The sequence below is a fragment of the Lontra canadensis genome, unplaced genomic scaffold (genome assembly GCF_010015895.1).
Source record: "Lontra canadensis isolate GAN:19392208 unplaced genomic scaffold, GSC_riverotter_1.0 scaffold53, whole genome shotgun sequence".
Classification (NCBI taxonomy): Eukaryota; Metazoa; Chordata; class Mammalia; order Carnivora; family Mustelidae; genus Lontra; species Lontra canadensis.
In genome coordinates this window covers 9047301-9073095 of record NW_022631047.1, presented here as the reverse complement: position 1 = coordinate 9073095, position 25795 = coordinate 9047301, and the positions used below count along the sequence as shown (strand labels likewise).

Sequence of the window (25795 nt, the reverse complement as noted above, 5' to 3'; positions counted from 1 at the left end):
CACCTGGTCACCTGGGTGGTGTGCTCACAGCCTGTTCATGAAGACATTGAAGCAGCAGGAAGATATGAGAAAAATTTAAATTTATTTATTTAAAAAAGATTTTACTTATCAGAGAGAGAGAGCATGAGCAGGGGGGAGGGGCAGAGGAGAGGGAGAAGTCGACTCCCTGGTGAGCAGGAAGCCCCATGTGGGGCTTGTTTCCAGGACCCTGGGATCATGACCTGAGCTGAAGGTAAACGCTTAACTGACTGAGCCACCCAGGTGCCCCAGAAAATATGAAATTTTAAAATTTACAGTACAGTAGCTGGAGCAAAGGAAATACTAAAGGCACTGATGCCATGAGAACCTGAGGTGGCACCTAAGAAGTGCTCAATACTGTCTAAGTGTATTTGGCGTGTGCCAAAGTGGAGGCAGTAAAGACAACAATGAAACTAGAGTGTGAATGAATGGTATCGGTATTTGCCAGAGATGTTTTCAGTAGTTATCACAATGATTGATGAAAGGATCCATCAATGGTGTCATCAGAACAGCTTGACTTGAGGAAGATATTATTAGATATCACAGTGAATTCCCTAAGGTAGGTAGTTGGATAGTTGGGTCCCTCTGATGAAGTGGAGGGACAGGTGGAGACATGAGTACACTTGACTAGGTCTATAGCAACCTAACAATACGATCCTATAGCCAGCCAGCATTTTCGTGATCTGCATGAGGAAGATCACTGGAAAAGTGATTTTTTTCAAATTGTAGCTTCAGTGTATCTTTGATGATACTAACTCAGGTAAATTAAACACAATTTTTAAAAAAGATTTTATTTATTTATTTGACAGACAGAGATCACAAGCAGGCAGAGAGGCAGGCAGAGAGAGAGAGAGAGGAGGAAGCAGGATCCCTGCTGAGCAGAGATCCCGATGTGGGGCTGGATCCCAAGACCCTGAGATCATGACCTGAGCCAAAGGCAGAGGCTTTAACCCACTGAGCCACCCAGGCACCCCCCCCTTTTTTTTAAGATTTTATTTATTTATTTGACAGACAGAGATCACAAGCAGGCAGAGAGGCAGGCAGAGAGAGAGAGGAACACAATTTTCCTTTTTGAGAGCTACTCTATTGAGGTATGATTGACATGTAAAAACTGTATGTATTTAATATATTCAACTCAATGAGTTTGGAGGTAAGTATACATCTGTGAAAACAACATGATCTATGCCATAGAACTATCTATCATCTCAAAAGTTTCCTCCCATTCTCTTTATTATTATTTAAAAAATAATTATATTGCCTTTCAACAGACGAATGGATAAGGAAGATGTGGTCCATATACACTATGGAGTATTATGCCTCCATCAGAAAGGATGAATACCCAACTTTTGTAGCAACATGGACGGGACTGGAAGAGATTATGCTGAGTGAAATAAGTCAAGCAGAGAGTCAATTATCATATGGTTTCACTTATTTGTGGAGCATAACAAATAGCATGGAGGACATGGGGAGTTAGGAGAAGGCAGTTGGGGGAAATTGGAAGGGGAGGTGAATAATGAGAGACTATGGACTCTGAAAAACAATCTGAAGCGTTTGAAGAGGTGCGGGGGTGGGAGGTTGGGGGAACCAGGTGGTGGGTATTAGAGAGGGCACAGACTGCATGGAGCACTGGGTGTGGTGCAAAAACAATGAATACTGTTATGCTGAAAATAAATTTAAAAAATGATTAAAAAAATAAAATCTTAAAAAAAATAATTATTTTCAAGGGGCATTTGAGTTTACTACCTTCAGTTAAGATTTTTTTTTAAAGAAAACTTGTTTTCTGACATTTCAGGTAATATTCCTTGTTGTCATGATGTCCTAGTCATGGGTATCAACTGCAGATAAATTGTGGAAACACTACAGGGGACCTGCCTTATTTTGATAAATCAGTATCTGAGTAATGTGTTGTTGGCACTTCTATTATTATCTTTTATTATTATTATTATTACTTCTATTATTATCTTAAGAAAATTGATGCTTTTGATATTAATTCCAGTTAAAGCATATGTAAAGATAAAAAGAGTTTGACACGTGGTACAGCATCTAAACTTTGGTTTTGATTTTTACTCCCTGATTACCATTACCATTGCTTTGACTTAAATTCTCATATTTTAATGAACTGTTTCAGTTTTCTTTGACTGATCTCTTTGTCATCAGTTTTTACTCTCCAGTCTGTTTCTTTATTTTCCAGAACATGTTTTAATGATATAAAGGGAAGTCAAAGTGGTGGTGATGTAGCATTGATAAGAATAGGAAACCACACCTTCTGCAAAATTTGAAATTGAATTCTTGGAATTCCTTTCTCTCAATTTTAAGGAAAGGGGTATGAAAGAGAAATTTCAGCCTCTAGTAGATCGTTAGAAATATTGTGTTTAGCCGAAATCCAGAGGTAGAAAGAATGATCTGTGAAGAGTACAGAGGAGCTTGTTTGAAATAAAGAGGGGATTTCAGAGGGTTCTGGGAAAAAGATTGGGGAGGGGCTTCACAACTTAGGAGGGGCTACAGCACTGAGGTACAAAATGGCAAGAGGATGAAGTCGCGCTATTAACTTCAAGAGGCGAGGCTGGGGACCGGAGATCCATGTTAATTCATACATTCACTACAGCTACTGTTTTAGACTTCTTGTTCTCATTTCTTCTTTCCCTCTCTTCCTCTGTGGGAGTGCAGGAGTTGTTTTTGAGCTCCGCGGGTATTTGAAGCTTTCAATTCTCTTTGTGGGAAGTTTTTGCAATATGAGCTCTATTTCTTTTCTTTTTTAAGATTTTATTTATTTATTTGAGGGAGAGAGAAGGAGAGAGAGTGAGAGCGAGCAGGAGCCAGGGGGGTAGGACAGAGGGAGAGGAAGAAGCAGGCTCCCTGCTCATCAGGGAACCCAACAAGGTGCTTGATTCTAGGACCCGTGGACTACAACCTGACCCCTGAGCTGAAGATGTTCAACCAACTGAGCCACCCACGTGCCTCAATATAATATGAGTTCTACTTCTTTAACAAATATAGGAATACTTGGATTTTCCATTTATTATTTTTTATTTTTATTATTTATTTTTATTTCCATTTATATTTATTTATTTATTATTATTATTTTTAAAAGATTTTATTTATTTATTTGACAGACAGAGATCACAAGCAGGCAGAGAGGCAGGCAGAGAGAGAGAGAGGAGGAAGCAGGCTCCCTGCTGAGCAGAGAGCCCGATGCCAGGCTTGATCCCAGGACCCTGGGATCATGATCTGAGCTGAAGGCAGAGGCTTTAACCCACTGAGCCATTTTTTATTTTTTGATAAATTGTGTTTTTCAATTAATTAGTTTTCAAGAACTCATCCTATTATAAATAAAATTTTCAAATTAGGACAAAATTTGTTCATATCTTATTATCTTTTACATATTGATAGGATCCATAATGATAACCCCCTTTTCATCCCTGATATTGTTAATTTGTTTATTTCCTCATTTTTTTCTTGATCAGGTCTACTAGAAGATGATCAATTTTACTATTCTTTTAAAAAGAATCACCAATGTACTCTGTTGATTTTCTTTATTGTATTTGTTTTCTACCTCGCTGATTTGTTTCTTAGTTTACAGTCTTCTCTTTTGGTTATGATTTGCTGTTATTTTTGTAGATTCTTGAGTTGGAATCTTAGACCATTTATATTTAATTTTTCTTTTGTATTCTAATGTATGTATCAAGGAAGTGTCAAGGCTCTAGATTTTCTTCTAAGCACTGCTTTAGCGGTGTCCCTCTAATTTTGATATTTAATGATTTCTTTTGTATTTTATCATCGTGAAATGTTTCTTCTTTATTTTTGAACATATTCCTTGTCTTATAGTCTTAGTTTGTCTGATATTAACATAGATAATGACAGCCTTCTTAGATTGGTGCTTGCATGGTTTATCTTTTCTGACACTTTTAATTGGTTTCTGTGTTAGTTTTTTTAAATTTTAATTTTATTTTAGAGAGAGAGGGAGGGGGAGGGACAGAGGGAGAGGGAGAGGGAGAATCTCAAGCAGGCTCCACCCTCAGCATGGAGCTGGATACGGGGCTTGATCTCACAACCCTGAGATCATGACCTGAGCTGAAATCAAGAGTCAGATTCTTCATTGACTGAGCCACCCAGACACCCCCCTTTCTGTGTTTATATTTAATGTATATATGTTTTTGTGGACAACATGTGGTGTGTCTTACTCTTTTTCCCCAGTTTTTTTTTTAAGATTTTATTTGTTTATTTGACAGAGAGAGATCACAAGTAGGCAGAGAGGCAGGCAGAGAGAGAGAGAGGAGGAAGCAGGCTCCCCGCTGAGCAGAGAGCCCGATGCGGGACTCGATCCCAGGACCCTGAGATCATGACCTGAGCCGAAGGCAGAGGCTTAACCCACTGAGCCACCCGGGCGCCCCTCTTTTTCCCCAGTTTTATTGAGATATAATTGAAGTGGTAGTCTTATTTCTATCCAGTATGGTTATCTTGTTTTTATTTGAAGTATTTAAATTATTTAATTTAATGTAATTGTCGATATGCTTGGTTTAAGTCTACTGACTTGCAGTTGTCTTATATATTCTTTATTCCTATTTTAATCTTTGAATATTTTTAGTATTCTATTTTATTTACTCTATTGGTTTATTAGATATATTGCTTTGCTTAGAGTTTACCATAATGTTGAAATTATTACTCTGTAATCACATTTTGCCTTCAAATGATATTATATCACAACATATAAGACCTTACATTGTATGCTTCCATTCTCTCTTATCATTTCTGCTATTGTTGTCATACGTTTTACTTATAAAGTCATAAATCTTATAACACATTGCTGTTATATTTGCCTTAAATATTCTATTATTTTAAAAATGAGACAAAATTTTTTTTATATTTACCCACAGATAATCATTCACAGTGGTCTTTATAGCTTTGAAAACATAGATTCATGTTTTCATCTGTTACTGTTTTCCTTTAGCTTGAACTTTAACATTTTTGTGTAATGCAGTTCTGGTGGCCTCAAATTCTATCATTTTTTATTTGTATGAAAATGTTTTTATTTTCATTCAGTTTTGAGATGCATTTTCATAGGTGATTTTTCTGTCTTTTGTCTCTCTGGGCTTCAGAGAGAAAACTTCTACTGTTCTGTGTTTAATTTCATAATTCTTTTATTCTACAATGTCTAATCTTTTAAGTTAATTAGATAATTTTTTCATTCCAGCTATTGTATTTTTTAGTTTTAGAAGTTCCATTTGTTTTTTTCTAGTTTTTAAAAAGCTGCTTTGTTTCATTAAGTACATTTAATAAATGCTTTAAAGACTTTGTCAGCTAATTCAGTCATCTGTCCAATTTCTGCATGTTTTTAATGCTTACTCTTTAATTTTTTAAAAAGATTTTATTTACTTATTTGACAGAGAGAGACATAGCGAGAGAGGGAACACAAGCAGGAACAGTAGGAGAGGTAGAAGCAGGCTTCTTGCTGGGCAGAGAGCCTGATGCGGGGCTTGATCCCAGGACTCTGGGATCATGACCTGAGGAGAAGGCAGATGCTTGATGATTGAGCCACCCAGGCACCCCTAAATGCTCACTCTTTTAATATATTTTTTTAAAGATTATTTATTTATTTATTTATTTGACAGGCAGAGATCACAAGTAGGCAGAGAGGCAGGCAGAGAGAGAGGGGGAAACAGGCTCCCTGATGAGTAGAGAGCCCGATGCGGGGCTTGATCCCAGGACCCCGGGATCATGACCTGAGCCGAAGGTAGAGGCTTTAACCCACTGAGCCACCCAGGCACCCCTAAATGCTCACTCTTTTAAAAATTAAAAAAATTATGAAGAAAATGAAAGAATATACAAATAAATGGAAAAGTTACCGTGTGTTCATGGATTGGAAGGTGGCTATTCTTATATCCTAGGGTTTCAAGAGAGATGGCTGGAACCCTGCCCTTCCTCTCCTGACTCTCTGAGCTTTCTTAGCATCTAGACTCATGTTCTTTCCCACTTAGGTCACCTAAGTTGTTCATGGAATATTTTGGCATAAAAAATTATCAGATAGATAAGATTTGGAATCACAACTATGGATTAGTTATAATGTCTCTATTTCTAATATCAAGGCATCAGTCTGTCTGCAGGCTGTCATGCATTCATGGATTCAGATCTCATGGTTTTTCTTATCCTCAGTCATGGACTCAACCATGTCCCTCTGTTGGTTCTGATCTTTATACCTCTGTAGTCAGGTTTGAATGCCTACATATTATGCAGTTTAACTGGTCTCAGATTAGGAATTTGCTTCTCTAACCAACCCCAAAATATATTTTCCTAGTGTTCAGCTACTCCAAATAATCTGTCTTCAGAAACTGACTGAGGGAGGTCCCATTCTGATACCAACTGTTAAGTCCTCCTCTCCTTCCCACTGCCTGGGAAAAGTAAAACCTTTAACTATGACATGTAATGGTCATATACTATTATGCATGACTTGCCACTTCTAATTGCCAAACCAGAATCATGAACACTTACTTGCTTTGGTTTTCTTTTTTCTTTTAGGATTTGTGCGTCTAGCTGAAGGGGATGGACCCTGCTTAGGGAGGGTAGAAGTTCTTTCTGGAAAAGACTGGGTTCCACTGTCTGATGGGAACTTTACGCTACTCACTGCCCAGGTCATCTGTGCAGAGCTGGGGTGTGGCAAAGCTGTGTCTTTCCTGGAGGACATGTCTATCAGAGAGTCAGATAGAGTCTGGCCTAATGAATTCCAGTGTAAGGGGCATGAACCCAGGCTCCGGTTTTGCCACAGCGAGTCCTGTCCAGGAGATGCATGCCACCGTGGGGCTGTTCAAGTTTTCTGTTCAGGTGAGATGCAGAGTGGGACTTCAACCTTGCCACATACTCTCCTGGGGTAAAAAAGACATGAGATTTGTTTGAAATATTGTCTTCTCCCATTAGTGTACACAGAAGTCCGGCTCATGAAAAATGGCATCTCTCAGTGTGAGGGACAAGTGGAGATGCATATTTCTGGACAGTGGAAAACGCTCTGTGCCTCACATTGGAATATGGCCAATGCCAATGTTGTTTGTCAACAGCTTGGCTGTGGAGTTGCCGTCTCTACTCCAAAAGGAGCATACTCTGTGGAAGGAGGTGATAAAATTTGGGAAGCTCGATTTCACTGCTCAGGGACTGAGTCTTTTTTGTGGAATTGCCCTGTGACTGCCCTGGGCATTCCTAGTTGTACCCGTGGAAACACAGCCTCAGTGATCTGCTCAGGTAAGAGAGAGGAAAGGGCTAACTGGTAATCAGGATGCTTCTTGAGTGAAATGTCCTTAAAAGCAGAGATTGTGGAAAAATTATTTTAAAAATGAGATAATCCATGATAAAACATGGTTCTTTTCATTGTTCATTTGCCTTTCAGTTCAAGGCAAGGAATGTTAAGAGGGATATCTTTAAAAATTAACCCTATTATTTAAATATATCTGTCAGAGAGAGTCAATTATCATATGGTTTCACTTATTTGTGGAGCATAACAAATAGCATGGAGGACAAGGGGAGATGGAGTGGAGAAGGGAGTTGGGGGAAATTGGAAGGGGAGGTGAACCATGAGAGACTATGGACTCTGAAAAACAATCTAAGGGTTTTGAAGGGGCGGGGGGTGGGATGTTGGGGGAACCAGGTGGTGGGTATTAGAGAGGGCACAGATTGCATTGAGCACTGGGTGTGGTGCAAAAACAATGAATACTGTTACGCTGAAAAGAATTAAAAAAAAAGCGTTAGAATTGAAAAAAAAATCTGAGTATTATTTGCAGAGAAAGTCTGTAAGTAGTAAGCATGTACTTTAATGAATCATAACAACATGAATACTGTGTAACCCCAACCCAGATCAACAAAGAGATCATTAGCAGCACCCCGGAAGCCACGTTCATACCCTACCCTTCCCTATGCCCACCCTTCTGTCTGAAGAAAACCAGTCTCCTCATTTCTATGCTATAGAATAGTTTTTTCCTATTTTGAAGTTTATATAAAATCATATAGTATGTTTCATTTTTCATCTAACTTCTTTGATTCCATACTGTGTGTGCGATTCATGCATGTAGTTGTTTATAACCGTGTTTCACTCATTTTTATTATTGTGGCATATCCCATTGAATGACCCATGTGACCAGTTATTGATCCATCAACTGACAGTGGAGTTTTTATTTATTTCCACCTCTCAATGATTACAAATAGTGATGTTGCAGATAACTGTGACAATGACTTGTGGTATAAATATGTATGTATTTATTTTGGGTGTTTAACTCTTGCCCTTTCATTTTTACTCTCTTAATGGTGTTCGTTGATAAGCCAAGTTCTTGAATTTAATAAGGCTCCACTTATCAACTTTTTTTCCCCCACGTACTGCTTCTTATGTCCTTTGAAGAGAACTTTGTCTGCCCTAAGATCCTGAAGATATTCCTCTATGGTTTAGTTATCTTTATTTCACATTTTGTTATACAGTCCTGGAATTGGTTTTCATATGTGATAGGGATCAAATTTCACATTTTTACATGAATATCCAATAGACTCAGAATCCTTCCTTTTTTAATTTATAATTTTTTATTTTTTATTAACATATAATGTATTATTAGCCCCAGGGGTACAGGTCTGTGAATTGCCAGGTTTACACACTTCACAGCACTCACCCACTCACCATAGCACATACCTTCCCCAGTGTCCATAACCCAACCACCCTTTCCCTAACCCCCTACCCTTGGAAACCCTCAGTATGTTTTGTGAGATTAAGAGTCTCTTATGGTTTGTCTCCCTCTCGATCCCATCTTGTTTCATTTATTCCTTTTCTACCCCCCAAACCCTCCACTTTGCCTCTCAAACTCTTCATATCAGGGAGATCATATGATAATTGTCTTTCTCTGATTGACTTATTTCACTCAGCATAATACCCTCTAGTTCCATCCACGTTGTGGCAAATGGCAAAATTTAATTTCTCTTGATGGCTGCTTAGTATTCCATTGTATATCTATACCTCATCTTCTTTATCTATTCATCTGTTGATGGACATCTAGGTTCTTTCCCTAGTTTGGCTATTGTGGACATTGCTGCTATAAACATTCAGGTGCACATGCCCCTTTGGATCACTACATTTGTATCTTTAGGGTAAATACCCAGTAGTGCAATTCCTGGGTTGTAGGGCAGCTCTATTTTCAACTTTTTGGGAACCTCCATGCTGTTTTCCAGAGTGGTTGCACCAGCTTGCATTCCCACCAACAGTGTAGGAGGGTTCCCCTTTCTCCGCATCCTTGCCAGTATCTGTCATTCCTTGACTTGTTAATTTTAGCCATTCAGAATCCTTTCTTAAAAAGACACTTTCCCCACTACAGTGCCATCTTGGTCATAATGAGTCTACAGTATATCTGGGTCATCTTCTGGATTCCAATCTCTTCTATTGTATCATTGTCTATTCTGGCATGAATGCCCCAGTTCAGTAATTATTATAACTTTGTAGTATGTCTTTTTAAAAAAATTTTATTAACATATAATGTATTATTAACCCCAGGGATACAGGTCTGTGAATTGTCAGGCTTACACACTTCACCATAGCACCCACCATAGCACATACCCTCCTCAATGTCCATGTAGTATGTCTTGATATGTGGTAAAATTATACCTTTAACTTCATTGTTTTTCTTCTCAAGATCGTTGTTGATCAGTGTTGATCATTCTTGTTTTTTTCCATATGAATTTTATAATTAGCTTGTTATTTTTCACCAAAAAGAGCTTGATGATCTTGTCCAAGATCTTGTCCAGGAGTCATAAGAGACTCCTGAGCTTACCACCTCTTACAGACACACTTTTCCAACTCTTATAAGTGAGGCAGGAATTATTCTCTCTCTCTTTTTTAATTTTTTAGAAGACTGGGTATTAATTCTTTTTTTCCTTTGCATTAAACTTTTTATTTTTAAACAAACACAACCTTACAGAAAAGTTGCAAAAATCTTGTAAATATCAGAAAAGACCCATAAATATAAAAATCTGACTGGGATATTAGAAGAAAGGTGAATTACAGACCACCTTTTCTTTATGGATTCAAAATTCATGAAGTAAATGTAAGCAAATTAAATCTGGAGATGTAAAAAAATTAATACACCACAACCAGATAGAGTTTGTCCCAGAAATGCAGTTAGTATAAGATGTACCAATTAACAAAACTAAACAAGAAAAGAATCACACAATCTTTTCATCAGATGTGGAAAGGCATTTGGAAAGATTCAAGAATGATACATGATAACATCTCTTAGCGTATTGAAAATAGAAGGAGTTTTCTTCAGTCTGTTAAAGACCATATAACAAAAATCCAGAGCAAATATCACACTAATGGTGAAATATTGAAATATTTTTCCCTGGGATGAGGGAGATGATATTAATATCTATTACCTTTTTAATCCAACAATTTACTGGGGGGCAAAAATATTTAAATGTATAAGAACTAAAATGGAAGAAATAAAATTTACAACATGATTGCAAAAAATGCACAAATGCATAAAACTCAAAGGAATCTGTAGTTAGATTACTAGCAGTTACAGTCTAATTATAACATTGCTGGATACAAAATCATGTACAAAATATATACAAAATTTTTAAAATTAACATTAGCAAATAGTATCAATAAAAAGATGATAAAATGAAAAGATGTACTAGTCCTGATAAGATAAAAAACATAAACCACCAAGAGAGATTAAAGATGTTTAAAATGAACCATATAACTGAATTGAAAATATTAAATATAGTCAGCTACCTCAAAGTTCATCTGTAAATTAACTCCAATCTCAACCAAAATGGACAATTTCTTAGCAAAAATTTTTTAAAATTTCAGCTTGATTGAGGTATAACTGACAAAACTGTAGGACCATCCAAGTGTACCATGAGGTGACTGGATATACATATACTTTGTGACAGGATTCCCCCCATTCTAGTTAATTAACACAGCCATGGCCTCACAAATTTACCTTTCTGTGTATGTGTGAAACATTTAAGTTAGACTCTTACAGCAAATTTCAATTATACAATACGGTGTTATCAACTATGGTCAGTACGTTATGCATGAGGCCCTCAGAACTGATTTATTTTATAATTGGAAGTCTGTACATTTTTCCACAACTCTCGCTACTTCCTCATCACCCAGCCGCTGGCAACAGTTATGCTACTCCACATTTCTATGATTTTGATTTTGGTTCTCTTTCAAATTTTTATTTAAATTCTAGTTCATAGGATTTAGTGATTCATCACTTACAACACCCAGTGCTCATCACAGGTGCCCTCCTTAATGCCCATTATGTATTTAGCCCTTCTCCCCGCCCACCTTCCTCCATCAACCCTGTTTATTCTCTGTAGTTAAGAGTCTTACAGTTTGCTTCTCTCTCTTTTTCTCCTTCCCTTTTGTTCATCTGTTTTGTTTCTTAAATTCTACATATGAGTGAAATCATACGGTATTTGTCTTTCTCTGACTGACTTATTTTGCTTATTAGCATCATACTGATTTTGGTTTTCTTTTTTTTGGATTCTACATAAAAATGATATCATGTAGTACCTGTCTTTCTCCTTCTGGCTTATCCTATTTAGTGTAATGCCTGCACTATCCATCCCTGTTGCCCCAAGTGGCAGGGTTTCCTTCTTTCTCATGGCTGAATAATATTACATTATATATGGCACATCTTCTTTATCCATTCATCTTCTGACAGATTACCATTGTTGTAATTCTATTTTCTAGTTCATAAGTCTGATTCAGAATTTCCCAACTGTCCCTAATATGTACTTAACAACAAAAAAAGAGTTGAGGAAATATGCAGCCTTCAGTTGTCTTCCTTTCAATGTTCTCTAATCAGGGACACTTCCTGAATCTCGCTTTGTATTTCATGACATCAACTTTTTAAAGAATGCAGGCCAATTATTATGTAGACTCTCCTTTCAATTTGAGTTGTGGCCATAATCAGGAGAATTAAATATAGTGGAAGCATGGTAAATTGGTGTTACATACCATCCTGCCTGAATGCAAATTGGGATTTGGCTGTTTTCAAAGTAGAAATTGAAAGTATTAGCAAAGTCAATTACTGAACACCAATCTTCCTTACTTTGTTGCACAGTATAAATCCTGTGTTTCCAGCTTAATCCTATTTTGGTCAAAAAAATATATTTTTTTTCAAAAACACATTTTAATGATTTTTCAAAATTGTTTTCAAAAAACAAATTTAATGATTTTTAAAATGTCATTTTGTGTGTGGGTGGGGGGAATATAAAATGTGATCAGCCTTGCTAAATGAGCTGTATGCCCTGGGAATAATGTGTATTCTGTCGGTTCGAGGTAAATAAATATTTACTAACTGATTTTGCTGGTTGCTCTCAGTTACTGAGACTGATGGAAGGTATTTTCTGGTTACTATTGCATAATAAATTTCTTCCCAATCTAGTCACTTAAAGCAACTGTATGTTAATTTACATAACATAGATCACTGCTCATTTCCCCTCCAGCTTCAGTCACATTTTCCTTACCACCTTAAGTCCTCATTGACAGCATGGACCCAGCCCATCCAGCTTCTGCCTGTTACTTTGTTTCAAGAATGTCACATGTTTTAGGTGGCATCACAGTTTGGGGCTATTACGGATAAAGATACTATGAACATGCCTATTCAAGTCCTTTTGAAGACAAACATTTCATTTGTCTTCAGTAAATGCTCAGTATTATGGCATGTATAAGTTTTCTGGTTCCTAACCCTGCATAACAAAAATTTGGCATTGTCAGAAGCAGAACTTTCCGTAAAGAGGTGAAATCTACAATTCTAGTAGACTTGTTGTTATGTTTCAGCTTTCATCTCAGACCCCAGCACTAGGTTACTCTTGAGTTTAATTCAGTTTCCTGTTCCTCAACCTTCCTAACCCTCTGACCGTGCTATTTCTGCAGGAAACCAGACCCAGGTGCTGCCCCAGTGCAACGACTCTGTGTCTGAACTCGAGGGCTCTGCAGTCTCACAGGAGAGTGCAGCCACCTGCTCAGGTAAGGGGTCCCAGGGACAAGAAAGTCCTTCTCCTTTCCTGTGAAATGCTCCAGTGGCTTGACTCTCTCCTCAGATCGCAGACAGCTCCGCCTGGTGGACGGAGGCGGTCCCTGTGCCGGCAGAGTGGAGATCCTTTACCAGGGCTCCTGGGGCACCATCTGTGATGACAGCTGGGACCTGAGTGATGCCCACGTGGTGTGCAGACAGCTGGACTGTGGAGAAGCCCTCAATGCCACGGTCTCTGCTCATTTCGGGGAGGGACTGGGCCCTATATGGCTGGACGACCTGGAGTGCACAGGAAAGGAGTCCCACATTTGGAAGTGTCCTTCCCGGGGCTGGGGACAACATGACTGCAGACACAAGAAGGATGCAGGGGTCATCTGCTCAGGTCTGCCTGCGCTCTGTCTACAAGCTGGGAGAGGAGGTGTGGGCTCTGGAGGATGGGAGTCTGAGCCCTGAGGGGTGCTGCTGAAAGGGCCAGAGGAGAAGACTTCCTTCCACATTGCCTGTCTTTTTAGATATAAAGATTAGGTGCTTTCTTTTCCTCCTGTGGCATCTGAGATTCAGGTCCTTCCTTCACAGCAAGAGCTCCTGACAGAGCCATTTCCTACAGTTTCCATTTGAAAGCAGGGCTCCATCTTCAGCTTTCTTTAGTGGTAAAGTCTTGAGATCCTATTGCTGTTGAAATGCATTACCATATAATGAGTGGTAGAAACAACACAAATTATCAATGTATAGTTTTGTACATTAGAAGTCCAACAAGGGTCTTACTGGACTAAAATCAAGGTGTCAACAGGGCTGCATTCTTTCTGAAGGCTCTGGGGGAGATTCCTTTTCCCTGTCTTCTCTAGTTTCAGAAGGCCATGTGCATTCACTGGCTGAAGGGTAGATCCCTTTCTTTCTCTTCAGGCTGAAAACAAGTTGCCTTCCTCTGACCATTCTTCCTCACTCAATTTCCCTCTGACTGAAGTTGGAAAGATTTCCCATTTTTAAGGATAGTAGATCTGAAGAGATGACTGGATTTGGGCTTAGCTGGTCAACCCACACTGCTCCAGGTTAATCTCACAATCCTAAGGTCCTTATCTTAATCATGTCTGAAAAGTCTCTTTTGCCATGTAAAGTAACATATTTACATAACACCTTTGGGGGGGCCATTATTCTGCTTATCACCCCACTTTCCACACTCCCTTTCATATACTCTGTCAGAAGTTTTGTCAGGAAGCAGGATTCAGCTTTCCCTCTGGGTAGAGTGCCCAGGTGGCTATTCTTCTCTGTTCATATTCTACTACATCACTGGGGGGAAATAGAAACCCAGACACAAACACACAAAATCAGGTAAAAGGGAGGTCAGTTTCAGTCTTGCCACCTAGTGGGTCCTTCCTCAGCAGAGTCAGGGATGAGTGTTAATAGTCTCTGGCATGGAGAAAAAAAATCAAGGGCACTGAATGGAATGCTTACTGTGGACTCTTTCCCCCTCTCTTGCCTTCCAATTTAGACTTCCTGAAGCTCAGGATGGTGAGCGAGGACCAGGAGTGTGGTGGGTGGCTGGAAGTTTTCTACAATGGGACCTGGGGCAGTGTCTGCCGCAGCCCCATGGCAGACATCACCTTGTCCATCATCTGTAGACATCTTGGCTGTGGAGACAGTGGGACGGTCAGCGATTCCATAGTTCCCAGGGAAGGTTCTAGACTTCGGTGGGTGGATCAAATCCAGTGTCGGAAAACCGATTCCTCTCTCTGGCAATGTCCTTCTGACCCCTGGAGACACAACTCATGTTCTTCACAAGAGGAAGCTTATATCTCCTGTGCAGGTAATTTACTGTTTCCATGTGTCTGTACCAGTCCTGTAGGATGTTGTTAGTGAGATTTTATCTTCAAATCAAAGGGTAAGTTTAAGGTAAGAGTACAACATGAAGTTTGGATGATTATTTATCTTACATGTTCCAATCTCGTTTCATAGGAAAAAATAAAGAAACTGGTGTCAATAGAAGTTTATATGAAAAATACCAGAAGGATTGCATTGAAAACAAGCAATACTCTGATAAACTTTCTAAGCAGTTGCCAATTAGTTAGGAATAGTTAAGTGATATCCCAACACGTTAAAGTGAATAAGGGGCCAAGTAAGGAATCAACCCTGATTGTTTTGTCTCTTAAGCTCATGGTAACTTTACTCTGGAGTGTATCCACACCAATCGGACTAGCCCTCCGGTCAGCCTTTTGGTAGATAGTAACTGAGTGCCTTGTACGCACAAGTTTATGCTGCAGGTGAGAGGATGGAGAAGAGAAGAAAATGTAGTCTCTGCCATCATGGAGCTACAGTCCAGTGTTGAAAACTCTCATTAGGCAGAAATTTCATGAAGAGTTAGAAAGTGCTGTGGAATTGTGGAATTGGTGTAAAAGAGGAAATCATAGTTAGAGTGAAAGGTGAAGGGTGAGTAAGAGTTTCTCAGAGGAAGAAAGTGGAGAGATCGCTTGGGTCAGTGTACATACTGAGGTAGGAGGAAACATGGCATCTTTGAGGCATGAAAAAAATCCCATCATGGCCAGAGCAGAAAATGGTGAGGGAGAGGGAAGCAGGGTTCCCCTGGAATGATGAGCAGAGCCAGAGACCTCTCTGAGGCAGAGCCCAGGAAGACATTCTTGTTAGAGAGGAATTTGTTTATCTTCTTGGTTGCCTCATCATGGAGAACTGCTGAGAAGTCAGTAGCCTCATAACGCCATGACTTTCTGATTGAATTTCTGTTTTCTAAGTGGCCCTCAGGATCAGTTTTCGGGGCTGATCCTATATCCTCTGAGCCTTTCATTAACTACCAAGTGCTTAATCTGTCCCCCTCATCTCACTCTTCCAAAATGTTCTACAGAGCCTGCTGTAGTTGGAGCCCATCATCTTCAAACACTCTTATGTCCTCCAAGTTCCCTTCACTTTGGTGTTTGGATCAAAACCTGCTTTTTCCCTGAAAACACTGATTTCTCCCTCACCTGGAGGCTCTTTTTTCCCCCTCTCAACACTCTTTTCTCTGAGACTTGGAATAGATATACTTCTTGCTCTCAGTTGCCATTTTCAAATATTCCTCCTCTGTATCTCTTCTTAATATCCAGCTACTTGAAATTCACGCCATGAGGCAATAAATACCACCTAGTACTTCTGCTTGTTGCTGTCATCATCCTAACTTTCAGGTCACTTCCCCTTGTCCACTGAAGACTGCAACACCAGACTCACCAGGTTCCTCATTTCGGTCTTACTCCTGGAACCACTGGTACTTCCTCCAATATCCTTAAATACAACTGAGACAGCAGCCTGACCTCTCAGCTCATTGGCTTCCTCCTATCTCTGCTCATGCATACACCACTGATATCCAGCAACAGTACAGCTTGAAATCTTGATTTCCTTTTTCCATTCTCTGACCAGTGTTTCCAATCCTTATGGCTCCTAACCCAGAATGCTCCATTTCAAATAATTTCTTGTGCTAATGGAGATGCCCAAACTTTTCCCCTATCAGTTTTTCTTACTTTTCTACTCTCCATCTAACCACACATTTTTTTCTTAGTCAGATTAGATAATATGATCCAACATTATAATCCTTCTCATTTAATTTATACAATTCCCTTGCCTCCTCTTTGTCAGCCTCACCTGACAAACTCCAAACCTGGTTAAAGTCAACTACCTGAGTACTCCTTGTCTGCACTGGACTAAGGCAAAGGTGGGGAAAGAACACATAGTCAAGTGGCTACTCTACTTTTGAATTCATGGACCCAATCTCTACTGGGGGTTCCATAGTGTCTCTGAGGACTATTATACTTCTTCAATATGTGTGTTTGCCCTAAATTTAAAATTGTGTTTTATATATTTTCTGCTTTCCTCACATTGTCAACACCTGATCCCCACCATCTAGTCTCAAATCATGATCTTGCCTCTTACCTCACTGAGAAATTAGAACAGTTGGCTGCAAACTCTTCCTCTGCCTTTCACCAAATCTTCTTACTTATGGTCTCTGCACCCACTCTGTACTTGCTTGGCCTCCTGGATCAGTGGCCTCAGGCTTCATGGTAGGCCAGCTCTTCTGCTCAGGCTGTGGATCCTAACTGCACTTGTCAAAGTCTTCACTTTTATTCCCTCTTCTAGTGCCGTCGACTTCCCCCATCTCCTGGTTTATTCTCATCAATGTATATATATGGGTTTGTGTGACTCACATTTTGAGAAAGACCTGAACAGTTTTCCTTGACTTCCTTGCTACTGTCCCTCTCTTTTCTCCCTCGTCCACAGCCAAGTTTCTCAAAGTATGATCAGTAACCACTCAGGGTCCTCAACGATTTCCCCTCTTCTACTATTCTAAACTCATCCAGTTAAGTGTTAGGGTCCACTATTCCTTTGAATTGATAATGAAATGTAGCAGACTTTCCTCTCCAGTATTCATGAATTTTCAGCAGTGTTCAGCAGGTTCGCTTCTCATTCCTTCTCATTTTTTTTTTTCTCTTGGCAGTCACTCCATCTCCCTGATTGTTAGATAGGAGTTGAGATCACTGGGAATATAAATGCTCCTTAAACAGACTCCAGGGAACACTAACTTTTAAAAGATAGTACAGTCTATGAACAGACATGGAGTCTGATACAGAGCAGACAGAGAAACAGGAACCCAAACTCTGTGTGTTTGGAACTCGGGTTCCTTTCAAGGAAAGGGGGATGTTTATATATATTAAATTCTACTGAGGTTTCAAGAACACTTGAGCTGAAAAATACCCAACAGATTTAGGGCATTGTGTGTTATTGACTGTTTAATGAGAACATTTTTGAAGCAGGGTAGAAACCAGAAGTAAAAGTATCAATAAGGTGATGGTTAGAAAAGTATACAACACTTTTGAGAAACTGTGAAGGGCAAAGAGTGAGAAGTAAGGTGCTGAAGTGTAGTATTCAGTGTGGGAAATAGATTTATTTTAATTACCAAGTGGATTGATTTGTTGTTGTGTAATAGGGTGATCTATTTTTATTTATTTATTTTTAAAGATTTTATTTCTTTATTTGACAGAGAGAGAGAGATCACAAGTAGGCAGAGAGGCAGGCAGAGAGAGAGGGAGGAAGCAGACTCCCTGCCGAGCAGAGAGCCCAATGTGGGGCTTGATCCCAGGACCCTGAGACCATGACCTAGGCCGAAGACAGAGGCTTTAACCCACTGAGCCACCCAGGCGTCCCTAGGGTGATCTACTTTTAGAAGTGACACTGGCACATTTCATTGTCTGGGTTATGTGTCCCTAGAGCGAAAACAACTGGAAACCATGTCATAGGAAGTCTGTAACTAGGCTAATTAGCAGAAATGCCAGAATAGATGTAACTTGACTGTTGACGTTTGAAGGACTTTACCATGGAAGGAGAAGAATCACCATGAACTAGCTGATGCAGGGGGCAGGACACCAGGCTGATAGATGGGGCTTACAAGGAGGCAGATTTGAGTTCATTCTAAGTACAAGTAGCATAAAGGTATCTCACCTTGTGATGGTCCCTCAGGGAATGAACAATACTGTGAGGTAAAAGAACACTGGAGTCACGATGGGATGGCCTCTTCCTCTTCCTCCCTCTCTCCCTCTCTTCCTTACTTTTTTTGCATTTTCGTAGTGTTTTCCTTTCCCTTAACATTCTTTTCCAGTTCCTTCTTTCCCCCTCCCCCTTCCCTGCCAGCTCAGGTATATCTTGGGGGATAGGCTAGGAGTTGCCTGAAGTCCACAGCCAGGAGACAGCATGGTGATAGATATTTCAAAGGCAGAGCTCACTCCCTTCCTTGCTTCTCTTTCCTTACCTCCTTTTCTTGTTTCTGTGTCCCTAAAAGCCGAAGGGATATTAAATTCTAAGACCTTATATTGATGATAATTTTCTACAATCAAACTTGATGAGTTGAGTGATAGTGAAGACTCCAGTGCTGAAAGTGAGCGACCACCCAAAGAGGTCCTGCCATCATTTTCTGAGATGTTCACCGGGTAGGAAATTGGATAGGATCACATGGAAAGTATATGCCAATTCTGGTATTTTATGACAAGTACCATGTATGCTTCTGTTTTCTTGTAATTTTTTGAATTTCTGTTCTTCCTTTGGTTTCCATTTTTTGTCTTTTTTTCATCTCATGTTTGTTATCTGTGTCCTCTCTCCATGTAGTTTTTTGTCAATATATTTGTGTATCATGTAAACATTTCTGTCTCACTCCTTAGCAGTTTGTCTACCTAACCGTTTTTCTCTGAATCCTCTTTATTCCAGTTCTTTACCAAAAGTATCCTCTTAACATAGTAATCTTTGCTTGTGCACATGTCATACTGAAAAATAGGTAAGAAAAGTTTATAGTCTGTTATGTAATTTTCCATTAAAAATATAAATGGAATAGTGAATGCAACTTATGTATGTGATTCAGGATTTAAAAAAATCCACTATTATTACCACAAACCATTAATATCAATTTTTATTCCCTTTATTAACTTACTTATTAGCAAGAATTTAAAGGAATTATATTTTACTGAATTTTATTCACCAATTTATTCAATAAATATTTATCAAGCCCCTATACATAGTATTTATAAAAGGTTCTCAATGCACACTTGTTGAATGAATGCATACAATATACCACGTACATATAGCAGAAACATAGAGATGAATAAAACATGCAAAGTGTTTCCTCTCATGGAGTTTGTGTGCGTGTGTGTGTGTGTGTGTGTGTATGCACACACGTCTGTGTTTTATTGTGGAATGTGGAAACTGAGAAACAAGTAAACAAATAAACAGATAATGGCTATGATTTTTAGCGAATGTCTCAGTAATTCAGCCCATTAGACTAATTAGGAAGGCTGTTATTTTCACTTGTCCTTTGGGCTGAAGCCAAGCATTTCAGATAATCTTGTTTGGGGAAGAGCACCCCCTGCTGTCCCGGATCTAGCAGTGCCCCCTTGTCTGCTTCTGCAGGAGTGAGACCCAGGAGCTGTCCAACGGCTGCTCTCTGCACAGGTACATAAAGCCCCTCCCCTCTCCCCTGTTGGCTCCCAAGGGCTCCTTCCTTCCCACCATGGGCAGTAACAGAAGATGCTGCTGCCTTTTCAGACAAAGAGAAGCTCCGACTGAGGGGAGGAGACACTGAGTGCTCAGGGCGAGTGGAGGTTTGGCACGAGGGCTCCTGGGGCACGGTGTGTGATGACTCCTGGAGCCTGGCAGAGGCGGAGGTGGTGTGTCAGCAGCTGGGCTGTGGCTCTGCCCTCGAGGCACTGCAGAAGGCGGCGTTTGGGCCGGGAAATGGGAGCATCTGGCTGGATGAGGTGAAATGCAGGGGCAGGGAGCCCTCCCTGTGGGATTGTGCTACGGACCCCTGGGGCCAGAACAACTGCAAGCACGAGGAGGACGCTGGGGTGCGGTGCTCTGGTGAGTGGCTCTGGCTGAGCTGGAGCGAGGGTGGGACTGTGAGGTGGGCTCAGATAAAATGGGAAGTTTGCGTTTGCATCTAGATGCTGTCAGCCCTGGATCTGGGAGAGGGGGAGGTCTCAACATTGAGGTTGTGGTAATTGAGGAGTGATTTCCAGGGCTCAGGTAGAGAAAATGGGCTGCCCTGCACTCTGATCCAATCCCGGACTGCAAACTCCTGTTTTTCTCTCTAGGTGGAAGAAGAAGCTTGCAGTCTCCTACAGGAGGTACAGTGCCACAATCTGGAGGCAGGGGAGAATATTCAGATTTGGGGGACCTGTTCTGTGGAATCTGACAGGAAAGGAAAGACCCCAAAGAGCCATCTGCTGGTGGGAGGTCTTAGGGCATTTTCCTTGGGGAACTTCCCTTCACTCCCTTCAAATTTCCACTGCCCTTGGGCCAAGGGAGGCTGGTTCCTGTGCTTCAGAATCTAAGGTTTTCCCACTTGCCCATGAGTGTCACTCCCCTGCAGCAAGATGCCTATCCCAGGAGTTGCTTGATGCTCTGGTCTGGAGAAGCCTGAAGAAAGGGGGCTACAGTTGTGTAAGTTGGCCCAGCACTCCGTTGGACCTCAGTGGAGTAGAATTCAGTTTATCTCAGAATAAAGCCTGGGGGAGTATCCACCAGGGTCACTGTCAATCCTGTTATGTCTGAGGCTGGGACTTGCCCGGGCTGGAAATGCTAAAAGGAAATGCCCTTGCCCTTCTCCAAATCCTATTGGCTTTATTCTCCTTAGGGATCAGACGAGGCCCAAATCTTGTCCATGGCATCTTCTCCCTGTCTGAGATGCTCTGCTTCATCCTGGGGGCCCTTCTCTTCCTGGTCCTCATCATCCTGGTGATTCAGATGTATAGATGGAGAGCAAAGCGCAGAGGTGGGCTACAGGGGTACAGGGTAACATGGAAAGTGTATGGAGGCCAGAGACAGGGCCAGGGCCAGAGACACCTGCCATGTGGGAGGGGGAAACTGTGTTTGAAAACCTCCATCTGCCCCACATGAAACTCTAAGGGCTGTCTTAGGATTGAACACTCGTCAGTCATGGCTTCTCTGTGAGACAAGAAAGAATAGGGGCTGAGCTGTGGACACAGGGCCAGACAAGGCAGAGAGGTGCAGACATGGCACACGGGGTGTGAGGAGACTCTACCGGAGTCCTGGCAGCCCTGAGGCTTTTTCCATGTTGACCGCTGGGGAGAATGATCTGCTTGTTGGTTCAGGGATGAACTCGGGGACATTTCTCACTTGCTGGTGGTTTGCTCAGCCTTAGCCATCTTCGAAGACGTTCCCAACGAGGCTGTGTATGAGGAGATTGACTATCTTGTGGCAACGAAGGAAGATCTGCTGGGCAGCACTGGTGTGTATCCCTTCCTTGCCCTCCTGGGCCCTCTAGATGTCAGCCCCTCCCCCATCCACACTGTCTGTGAGCCAAGGCTTCTCTGCAGACCCCATACTCCCTCATGCTCACAGAAGCAGCCCTTCCAAAGGCAATGGATGGGTTTCCGCTGAGCTCCTGTGAGCTCTGAGCCTTCTCTTTATACCACAGGAGCTACACGTGCTCCAGCATTTCTTCTCAGCCTTACCACAGGTCCCACGGGTGTGTGCTGTCTGCTTTATGATTTTTTTCGTTTTGTGTTTTTCTCCACATTAGGGGCCCTGTCAGATGACTCTGTGACTAAACTGCCATATTACACTGGGGATGGTGAGGACAACACTGACTTTCAACCTGCTCCAGGTAGTGGAGGTGAACTGTCTCGGCTGGGTATTGGGGGCAGGGGACTTCCTTTCATAGAAATGAGATTCAAGAGAGACAGTCTTCCTTTGACCGGGATTAGTGGGATCTCTTCTCTCCTTCTTCTCTGCTTGCTCTGATGTGCCTCATGGTGAGGCTGGGCTGTCTGTGTCCAGAACGATCCTCATTCAGTTCCAACATACACATTGTTTTGAAAAATAGCATCTGGAAAGTGTAACTGAACAAATATTTTATTAAGGCATACTGGTGCAAGGGTTTCTCTGAAATATGTAGTTTTAATCAGGAAATATTGAGAGGTTTGGATTATTTTTCTGGTTTATGGACTCATCAAAATGAAATACATGACCTTGGAAAAGACCTTTTAAAACACAGAGTGAATAGTGCCTCTGGTTAGCAGCTATCAGATTCTCTGTGGCAGAAGGGATTTTAGATATTTTCCAGGCCAACCCATTTACTGTGATTCCATCTAAACCCCCAGCTCAGAAGACTGATGTCCCTAGTGAGGGCTATGATAATGCTGAAGAGGTCCCAGTGCCTGAGGCTCCTTTTGCCTCCTGGATGAATGAGGGGGAAGTGCCCCCAGGGGAGGAGAATGTGGTGAGGGCCTCTCCAACAGGTGAGTAGGGTTAGTTGATCTCTTGTAATCTTTTGTCTCTGTCCTGGAAAGGGTTAATTTGAGCTCCTCATTGCTGATCCTTCTTATAGATTCAAAATTCAGATGATCCCATATCCTTTGACCATCTTCCTTTCTTTTGTGCTGTCACATTCCTTGGGGGCGGTGTTGGGGGTGGGAGAGAATCACTCTATATTCTCAGTATCTGCATCTGCATATCTTCATCTTTGAGGTGCTTGCCTTGAGACATAGGTTAGTTTACCAAGTCCAAAAACAGAATGACTGTTCTTATAACACTTTTGCACTGTCCTATCTCTGAAAGGCATTCAGAGACTTAAGAAATATTGCAATATTGGAATTTGTGAGGCATTTGATCATTTGAGAAGCACTGCAATCATGTTAGCACTAATATGTACAAAGTCTATCATATATGATAGCTTTGAAAATTACAGCCATGGTGGTGGATTATAGAGTCTCAATTTGTAGGCAGTTCAGGGCCAATCTGTTCCAGACATTTCAGTGGTCAAATGAAGATACTCATTCTCCAGAGAAGAGTATTTCTCCCTCTGAGGGCCAATGTGACCCTGGGGGTGTGGAAACTATGGAAGGATGCTGTGATTGTTTTGGGGTGCATTTAGGAACACAAGTCAAGGCCATCAAGTGCAGAGTGGGATTGTCAGTGAGGACCTGAGATTTTTCCAGGTCTCCTGTACCCTGTTTCTGAATTCAGACCTGTCAATTGTGAAAGGAGAAATTTGCATGTCCCTTCTTTTTTTTTTTTTTTTTTTAAGATTTTATTTCTTACTTATTTGACAGAGAGAAAGAGAGAGAGATAGATCACAAGTAGGCAGAGAGGCAGGCAGAGAGAAAGGAAGGGAAGCAGGCTCAATGCTGAGCAGAGAGCCTGATGTGGGGCTCGATCCGAGGACTCTGGGTGAGCCGAAGGCAGAGGCTTTAACCCATTGAGCTACCCAGGCACACTTGTATGTCCCTTCTTCTGATTCTTACCATTCTTAGGCCATTCTTCGCTGAGAAATATGTCTTTATAGAACACCTGTGTTGGCCATAGATCTCCTGTAATAATAGTGTTTCTGGAGACCCACATGGACTGGATCCCGATAGGATAATCTTGATATAACTTTGCTGTAACTATATTAAATTGTCTGAGCTTTCTTGAATATTACCTGATGCTTTGTCATCATGACTTGACTTGCTTCCACCATGGGGCACTGTCCTGTCTCTTTGTCCCCGTTCTAATCAAACTTCTCTTTAATGTTTCAGGCTCTTCTCTACACTTCTCCAGAGGAGTAGCTGGTCCTGGGAAAGAAGAAGCTAGTCCCTGGCTGCTTCAGGGGGAAGAGGGGGGTCCTGGATATGATGACATTGAACTAAATGCCCCTCAAACATCCACTATGGTTTTCTCATGATGTTGAATTGAAAATAAAATAATTGAAAATTATTGAATTGAAAATCAGATACTCTAATTGCCTGTATTTCAGTAGAATAGTGCTGACTTATAATTGTATTATGTGAAATTACTTAAAATGAAATATTCTGAATAAACTACTTTTTGCTTTGTTGATTACTTTGCAAGTTTTATCTCAATTCAGTTTCCCTCCAAAGAAATACAAGGTGAGTATACTAACCTGTTTTCTTACCTCTCCAATGGGCTACTCAAGGGCTTAGTTTGCCTGGGTTCATGAATGTTCCAGTCTCTCTTTCTTAGACAAAGGACTCTAAACTTGGTCCATATTCATACCCTCATTCTCACCAAGACTAACTCATGGGAAAAAAACCAATCCTGAACATTCATGTATGCTCTTCCTTTGAGATGTGGTATCATCTGTTTTTAAGCAATTCCTAGGCACCAGATGTGCCTAGGAATTTAAAAGTTGAGGATGGGAGATTGGGTAGGGGAAAGAGTGGATAAAGCTTTCTTTACCCTGCTGAAATTTTCATGGATCAATTAAAAGTCCAATTCGGGACACCTGGATGGCTCAGTTGGTTAAGCGTCTGACTCTTGGTTTTGGCTTGGGTCATGGTCCCACAGTTAGGAGATCCAGCCCTGTTTTGGGCTTAGCGCTGAGCTTGGTGTGGAGTCTGCTTAGGATTCTCTCTCTCCTCTCCCTCTCCCGCCCTGCCCACCATGCTCATGTGCTTGCTCACTCTCTCTCTCAAACAAAACAAAACAAAACAAAACAACCCACCTTTTTTCAATCCAATTCTTCATAACTATCTCTTTCTATTTCATCTCTTATTTCACCCCTAGGTTATATTTCTTATTTATTACTCAAGCCCATACAGATTCCTTCTCACTCTTCTCTCATGTTAAGTGAGTCATCGTCTCCTTTTAAATTCTGTCTTTCCTCTCCATCACTTCTTATTTCTTCAGGACATTGTCATTTCCTGTCTGTCCAATTATAAAGCCTTCTAAGTGAATTATATCAACTGATATCTTTCTTTACTGCAAGTTGATAAAGGGCAAATTGGCACTGACCCATAGATTTGTATCCAAGTGGAACAAGAAGGTAAAGAAGAGACCCAGGTAGAGGAGATCTAGAAGGAATATAGATAGATAAATCAGAAACTATTGGGTTTTATAGATGTGGGTGGAGGGACTTGTCATGATTGAAGTATTTTGATGCTCTGTTAGGCAATTTATATCAGAGACCTTCAGAATGGTCATGTTGAGAAAATAATAATGACTTCTCCATTAGGTCAATGTAGAACAAATGTATTAGGTTCATAAAACCTTTTCATAGCATTGTAATTGAAAAAATAAATATACAACACATGGAATTAGATAAATAAGTTATGACTCAATAATACAGGGAAGTACTGGCAACCATACAAATAATATAGATGTTCTAATAGGACAGAAAGGATTTTAAAATATATTGTTAATTTTGAAAGTGCACATAAAATGTCATACAGGAATTTTACAATCCAATTATGAGGGTGTATGTGTGTGTGTGTGTGTGTGTGTATTCA

General features: G+C 40.7%; 1 protein-coding gene across 1 annotated transcript in view; it reads left to right on the top strand.

The window, feature by feature from the left end:
* LOC116877752 (antigen WC1.1-like) overlaps positions 1 to 24247 on the top strand; it is a 37864-nt gene extending 13617 nt beyond the window's left edge. The window contains exons 2-14 of the mRNA XM_032874682.1: positions 6532 to 6834; positions 6928 to 7245; positions 12926 to 13018; positions 13093 to 13407; positions 14515 to 14829; positions 19956 to 19997; positions 20091 to 20405; positions 20639 to 20671; positions 21181 to 21318; positions 21703 to 21795; positions 22090 to 22173; positions 22670 to 22807; positions 24086 to 24247. Coding sequence (XP_032730573.1) covers positions 6532 to 6834; positions 6928 to 7245; positions 12926 to 13018; positions 13093 to 13407; positions 14515 to 14829; positions 19956 to 19997; positions 20091 to 20405; positions 20639 to 20671; positions 21181 to 21318; positions 21703 to 21795; positions 22090 to 22173; positions 22670 to 22807; positions 24086 to 24231 — 2333 coding nt within the window. The 3' untranslated portion in view covers positions 24232 to 24247. The remainder of the gene's footprint in view (positions 1 to 6531; positions 6835 to 6927; positions 7246 to 12925; positions 13019 to 13092; positions 13408 to 14514; positions 14830 to 19955; positions 19998 to 20090; positions 20406 to 20638; positions 20672 to 21180; positions 21319 to 21702; positions 21796 to 22089; positions 22174 to 22669; positions 22808 to 24085) is intronic.
* The last annotated feature ends 1548 nt before the right edge of the window (positions 24248 to 25795 follow it).